The sequence below is a fragment of the Nicotiana attenuata genome, chromosome 5, assembly GCF_001879085.1.
Source record: "Nicotiana attenuata strain UT chromosome 5, NIATTr2, whole genome shotgun sequence".
NCBI lineage: Eukaryota > Viridiplantae > Streptophyta > Magnoliopsida > Solanales > Solanaceae > Nicotiana > Nicotiana attenuata.
The window spans coordinates 3,156,914-3,164,364 of record NC_031993.1 but is presented as its reverse complement, the minus strand read 5'-3'; the positions used below and the strand labels follow the sequence as shown (position 1 = coordinate 3,164,364).

General features: G+C 39.6%; 1 protein-coding gene across 1 annotated transcript; it reads right to left on the bottom strand.

Annotated features, from left to right (window-relative positions):
• On the bottom strand, window positions 1,555–2,514 carry LOC109225909. The gene has a single exon (XM_019390717.1). It carries the CDS (start codon window positions 2,512–2,514, stop codon window positions 1,555–1,557), a length of 960 nt encoding a protein of 319 aa, XP_019246262.1.

The window sequence follows — 7,451 nt, the reverse complement described above, 5'->3', positions numbered from 1 at the left end:
AGCTACTCTTCACCACCAAATAGCATGGCGAGTCCAAAATCATGCCATGGGTCTCTGTCTCCCCGGAGGAGAAAATGCTTTACTCTTAAATATTGATGCTACCAAAGGGAACACCATGTGCACCCAAATACCCAGACAGATTTCCAAAGATGATCTAGTCAAAATTCTTCCTGACTCTTGGATCACAAATTATGAAAAGCTAAGGGAACCTGAAGAACCTCTGCAATCTGGTGAACCAACTTTTACCAAAAGAAGTGACAAAACCGTTTCTATAAGCTTTGACCATTTCCATCTCAAAAAACCCAATAAAACCATCTTCTCTTGCCAAATGATTCAACCCAAAGATACCACAGATACATACCCAGAACCTGATGGAGTGTTTTTCTGGAATATACAAAGCATCATGGAAGAACATGACTGGTGCCAATATTTTGACAAAGAAGGAAAAAGAATGTGGTGGTTCAAATGCCCCTTCACTGGTCACTGCCCATGGGATCTTGATTGCACCTGCCAAGACTGTTTAGAAGATCCAATTGGAGAATATGATGAACATCACCAGCACAAACCAAAATCCAAGAAAAAGGAGAAAGCTACTGAAAAACAATTTCGAGCCAAATATGAAAATAAAGATCCTTCAATTGGCTCATTAAGCCATCCAGGTAAATATGAATTTCTTGTCAGTTATGAACCCCAAGAATGGCCAAAATTACCAGAAAAATTCACTCCAAGTTGGGATGATAGTGAAACCACCCCAAAATCCAAACCACCATCAGCTCGTAACCCAGAATCCAAAAAGCAACCTAAACCTAAAATTCCATCAACCCAAAAGTCCACACATCCGCAAATATTTATGATGAGTCCTTCAAGTTCCAGCCACTCCCAAGATTTTCCTCCACTTCAATCTTTCGAAAAAGAGGTTATCAGTCATGCCCCAAAAATCCCAAAGAAAAACACAGTACTACCTTCTGGAGAATAACCCCCAACGAGTGACATTGAAGCAACAATAAATTGGCAATCAGAAAACTCCATCTACCAAAACAAAGTCCTGAACAACATTGGCAACACCACTGGGTGCACATGGAGAGATCATGGTTTTACCATATTCATTTTGGTGCTATCCAAATCGCTTTAACATACCACGGAAGAAAAGGTCAACCTGTCGTAGCTCGACTTTTTCTTCTAGATACAAGATATTTGGAGTACCAACATGCAAATTTGGGTACTGCAGAAGTTACCGTAAATGCGGGGACTTTCTTCATAACTATCTTTCCAAATTTCAACATGTCCCTTTATGAACCATACCTAACCGAAGCTCTAAAAATCCAAGTCCAAATCCAAGGAGCCCCACAAGCAAAAGATTCCATCCAAGCTACTCTTCACCACCAAATAGCATGGCGAGTCCAAAATCATGCCATGGATCTCTGTCTCCCCGGAGGAGAAAATGCTTTACTCTTAAATATTGATGCTACCAAAGGGAACACCATGTGCACCCAATGGTGTTGTCAATGTTGTTCAGGACTTTGTTTTGGCAGATGGAGTTTTTTGATTGCAAATTTATTGTTGCTTCAATGTCACTCGTTGGGTTTTTTCTCCAGAAGGTAGTACTGTGTTTTTCTTGGGGATTTTTGGGGCATGACTGATACCCTCTTTTTCGAAAGATTGAAGTGGAGGAAAATCTTGGGAGTGGCTGGAACTTGAAGGACTCATCATAAATATTTGCGGATGTGTAGACTTTTGGGTTGATGGAGTTTTAGGTTCAGGTTGCTTTTTGGATTCTGGGTTACGAGCTGATGGTGGTTTGGGTTTTGGGGTGGTTTCACTATCATCCCAACTTGGAGTGAATTTTTCTGGTAATTTTGGCCATTCCTGGGGTTCATAACTGACAAGAAATTCATATTTACCTGGACGGCTTAATGAGCCAATCGAAGGATCTTTATTTTCATATTTGGCTCGAAATTGTTTTTCAGTAGCTTTCTCCTTTTTCTTGGATTTTGGTTTGTGCTGGTGATGTTCATCATATTCTCCAATTGGATCTTCTAAACAGTCTTGGCAGGTGCAATCAAGATCACATGGGCAGTGACCAGTGAAGGGGCATTTGAACCACCACATTCTTTTTCCTTCTTTGTCAAAATATTGGCACCAGTCATGTTCTTCCATGATGCTTTGTATATTCCAGAAAAACACTCCATCAGGTTCTGGGTATGTATCTGTGGTATCTTTGGGTTGAATCATTTGGCAAGAGAAGATGGTTTTATTGGGTTTTTTGAGATGGAAATGGTCAAAGCTTATGGAAACGGTTTTGTCACTTCTTTTGGTAAAAGTTGGTTCACCAGATTGCAGAGGTTCTTCAGGTTCCCTTAGCTTTTCATAATTTGTGATCCAAGAGTCAGGAAGAATTTTGACTAGATCATCTTTGGAAATCTGTCTGGGTATTTGGGTGCACATGGTGTTCCCTTTGGTAGCATCAATATTTAAGAGTAAAGCATTTTCTCCTCCGGGGAGACAGAGACCCATGGCATGATTTTGGACTCGCCATGCTATTTGGTGGTGAAGAGTAGCTTGGATGGAATCTTTTGCTTGTGGGGCTCCTTGGATTTGGACTTGGATTTTTAGAGCTTCGGTTAGGTATGGGTCATAAAGGGACATGTTGAAATTTTGAAAGATAGTTATGAAGAAAGTCCCCGCATTTAAGGTAACTTCTGCAATACCCAAATTTGCATGTTGGTACTCTAAATATCTTGTATCTAGATAAAGAAAGTCGAGCTACAATAGGTTGACCTCTTCTTCCGTGGTATGTTAAAGCGATTCGGATAGCACCAAAATGAATATGGGTAAAACCATGATCTCTCCATTGTCTGGGAAAATCATCTGGTATTTCAAGAGTGATAAATTGTTCCTCTCGAGTTGCAAGAATAGGATGCTGGTCAAGTTTTGAGGCAGCAACATATTCTTTAACTCCTTTTGGTCTGTGTTGGACTAAGGAACAAATTTGGGTCCAGGGTGCAAAAGATTTTTTGGCAAAAGCTGAGTAAGGGTTTATGAGGGGTAGTTAAGTGGAGGCTACTTTTTGTTCATCAGATAGTATATCTACTTATAGAGGTAATCATATTTTTTGGAGAAGGTTTTATATAGAGTAGGGGACATATTCATTTTTGCAAGGGAAGAGGATGATGGAAATGACTCAGACATATTTAGTAAACTGTTCCTCCCTCCAAAAAGTTGGGCTGGCTCTGATACCACAGTATAAAGAACAGTGCAAGAGACTCTAAGAAAGCAAATTAAATCATAGATACGAAAGTTTCCCTACAAAGGGGGCTGGCTTCAACAACCCATAAGGGACGGCTTGCCAAGCTACACAAACAGTTAATTTGCTTATAGTCGCAAAAATTTTCCTACAAAGGGGGTTGGCTTCAACAACCCATAAGGAACGGTTTGCCAAGCTACACAACTCAGAAAACTTTTGTACTATAACCAACGTTAGATGTTTATAACTCAGAAAACTTTCGTACTTACAATAAGCTAACATTCTTAGAGTATCCTTACTCTATTTTCATACATGGACCGGCCTTTCCATTCATTCGAAAGAAAGAACAAGAGGGAAATTTATAAAGCACTCATACGTAATATATCACAAGAAGTTTTGCAAAGGTTACAAGATGATTGCAAGATGATCTTCCAACTACTACAAGACCTCCTTTATATAGGGCTAGGAGGTTATTACAAGACAAAATTACATGATAAAATAAACCTATCTTACATGGCAAACTTATCTTACAAGTGGGTCCTTCTAAGCATGTGAAGGACTTTAGGCAAAACAACTAAAAAATACCTGAAAACATGTGAAAGGGGTGAAATATACATGCTGTAGCATGTGAAAGTATGTGGGAGCATGTGACGCCATGTGAAAGTATGGTGTTGCATGTGATGAAGCATGTGGAGGCATGTGGTAGCATGTGAGAACAAGTTGAAGTGGGGCCCGGATAATATGGAAAGATGTGGAAATTTGTCTTGGCTTGGGTAGGATATTTTTGAGAGTTTTTTAGTGGCTAATCTAGGATTATGGTGGGATTAGCAGGGATTTAGGTAATTATTCTTCATTGATTTTAGGGTTGTCTTCTAGGCATCTTTTCAAAGACCTTGTGTAGTAATGCCTGGAATTTGACGGTACTTCTTCGCGGTGCTCTTTCTCTTTTGGAAGAGAGATGTAATCCGCAACCTTAACCTGGAAACGTCTTGAGTGATCTTTTCTCGGATGACTTCGTATGGGGTTTGATATTCTTTTGTTGCTGCCCGGACTCTTTCCCAGTGAGGATGATTGCTTGTATAATTCCAGCTTGCCCAATCATTTGGCCATATCTCTTTCGGAATACACGTATTTTGCTGAAAAAGGATTCTTTGTGCCTCGCTATATTCTTCCTCCATTGATAAAATGGACATGGAAAATTTCCACCAGAATGATGCCTCTGCTTGCGCCAGGACTTTTCCATTAATAATCTTTACCGGCCTATGAAACATGAATACCTTTGCTGTGTAGGAATCATTGAAGCATTTCATCCAGTATCTTCTAGGTTTGAACCATAGCAAAAATATTTTAAGAGCTGGTGCAATGTTATCGAAATCCTTGAAGATGTTACATTTGAATTCCATGAAAATATAATACTGATGGCATAGGTACCAGAAAAACCATAATAGTTCTTGTGGAAAATCCTTGGCTTGAGCTATGAATATATGGCAGAACGGATATTCTGGATTGACCCCATATGGCTTGAGAATGGATCCTCCATGTTGTCGGAAAACTTGGAGCTCGTAATGAGTTCTTCTTTCCATAATAATTGACGGATCAAAGGGATCCATGAGGTTGAACAATTCCGGTGGATGATCTGTTGGCTTTGATGAACCTGTTCCTGGTAAACTTGAAAGCATGAAAATGTGACTGATTAGCTTTTGGTTTGTCTTCAGTTTTGCTGGGGAAAATCTCTTCGAGAATTCTTCCGGTCGAGACAGAAAATCTGCGAGAATATTATCCTTTCCTTTCAGGTGCCTGACTTCAAACTTGTATGGAGAGAACCATTGAGCCCACTTGAGAATCAGAGGATTGGGAATGGTTTTGGCATTTAGCTGAATCATCTTTTGGAAGGCCTTCATATCCATTTCTATCAGAAATTCTGTATGAATAAGGAAGAAATTAAATTTCTTGATTCCATTCTTTACTGCAAGAATTTCCTTGAAAGTGGAGTGATAATTTCGCTCGGCATCTTTGAACTTTCCACTAGTGTATCCGCATATTATCCTCTGGCCATCTTTTTCTTCAAATAGAACAACACTCCAATATTCATTGCTAGCATCAGTTTGCAATATCTTCTTACCGTCCGAAGGGATATAGAGGGACTTGACATTTTTAGAAGTCTCCTTTATTTCCTTGACTGCTTCATCTTGTTTCTTTCCCCATGGTGGAGCATTTTTCTTGAGCATCTCTGTAAGTGGAGAAATGTATGTAGAGATATTTGGGATGAAATCTCTCACATAATTTATTATGCCCAAAAATTGTTGGATTTGCTTTGTTGTGAAGTTGGTATCCGGAAATTTGAGTAATTCTTGACATATATGTGGTCCTGGACTGTATTCACCTTGGACAAAATGCATTCCAAGAAAATCAATCTCCTTTTGAGCAAGAACCATCTTTTTTGCTGAGAGCATGATTCCGTACTGTGTTACCAATGCCTCAAATTGACGAAGCAAGTTGATATGTTCCTCCAATTTATAACTGTGTTTTCCTCTTGTTTGCTCAGCTTTTTTGTTGACATAAAATGCTTCGCAGGCCCATTGTGAATCTGATGGCTCTATCAGATCAAATTCCAAAAGTTCTTCACATTCTTTCTTTGCAAGCTGAAGATGATCTGGATTCATCCCTGAATGACTAGCTTTTGTCGGATTGATATTTTCATTTTTCTTGAAAGGGAGCTTGATAAAAAACTCTTCGTTTTTCCATAACGGGCGTTTCCCTTTCTTCATGAAATCCTTGTAGGATTCGGCACATGATTGTTCAATGAGATGTTGCTCAATCTCTTTGATTTGTTCGTCATTGGTGATTTGGAATAGCCTTGGAATCTCAGAATAAGGTCTGAACTGCTTCTTAAAAGCTATCCCGTTGGCCCTGATCTGGAGTTGATCTCTAAGTTGTCTGTAAATGTCGAATCCAATAGTAAGATCCTTTCCTGGTACATCAGATCCTAGCAGCTTGGTTCTGTACTTCAATCCTGGAAAGAACTCAATTGTGATCGGGTGCTTTGTAATGACAGTTGTGGTCAAGATTGCATTTGATGCAGTGTTGAAATCCTTAAAATGCGGTACCCATTGATCTTCAGGGAGAACAACAGGATTTATAAGTGAGGAAGCAGCTCCGGTGTCGATGAAAGCAATAACTCGAGTTGGTTTATCCCACTTGGATGAATAAACATTGGGTTCTACTTGAGGAACGACTGCGAGCGCATTGATCTCCTCTCGGGCTTCGATCATTGGTTCTAAAATTTGGTAATGATCATTGCCTTGATCTACGTAGATATCAAGGGAGAATAAAGTTTCTTCATTGGGTTCATCAACTACAGAGAATATGGATTCAAGGTCCTCATCCTTGCCGAGATGTATGCCGGTGTAATCTTCAATTTCTTCGATCAGTTTGACAGATCTTTTAGATTGTGGACAATTCTTAGCAGAATGTCCAATCTTATGACAAATAAAACATCTGTTTTTCTTGTGAAAATTTCCTGGCCTTCTTCGTCTGACCCATAAATCTTGTCTGCGTCTCTAGGACCTTGATTTCCCGTCTGAAATTCTTGGCCATTTGAACCTCCTGAATTCTCTCCGTCGCCTAGATGTGTGACAGGAACATCCTGATCCGGTGATTAGATCAGATTTGCGGCATGCTTTGTCAAGCGCTGGATTGTGTTGGATAATTTGTTTTAGGGCAGAGTGTTTCGTACAAATATCATCCAATGCTACGAAAATAGCTTGCCTGATGTAACCAAGTTGTGGGATTGTTATGGACTGAAACTTTTCTTCAATGATGGTCATGGTTCGACTTGCCAGCAACTTTGGAAGGGAAGATACAAAGGCTTGCTTTAGATTGATATCTCCACCGATCTCGAAGTATATCTTCGCCATTTTTTGAAAATGTCTATCAATGTCATTTCTGTCGAATGACACACACTTCATCTCAAAGAGTTGTCTTCGCATTTTCTCCTGTCTTTGGCCAGTATCTCCGCAGAAAACTTCATGTAGGATCCTGATGTTGAAGGCAAAATCTTGGGAAGTAAGTAAAGTATTTTTGTCTTGGATTCCAAGTGAGTTCCACCAATCTCTGAGGATTCCTGAGAACCGTGAAGTGAATTCTGAAAGGATGATATATTTTTCTCGTTTAACCAAATTTTTTGTCACCATCCAAGTATAGAAGT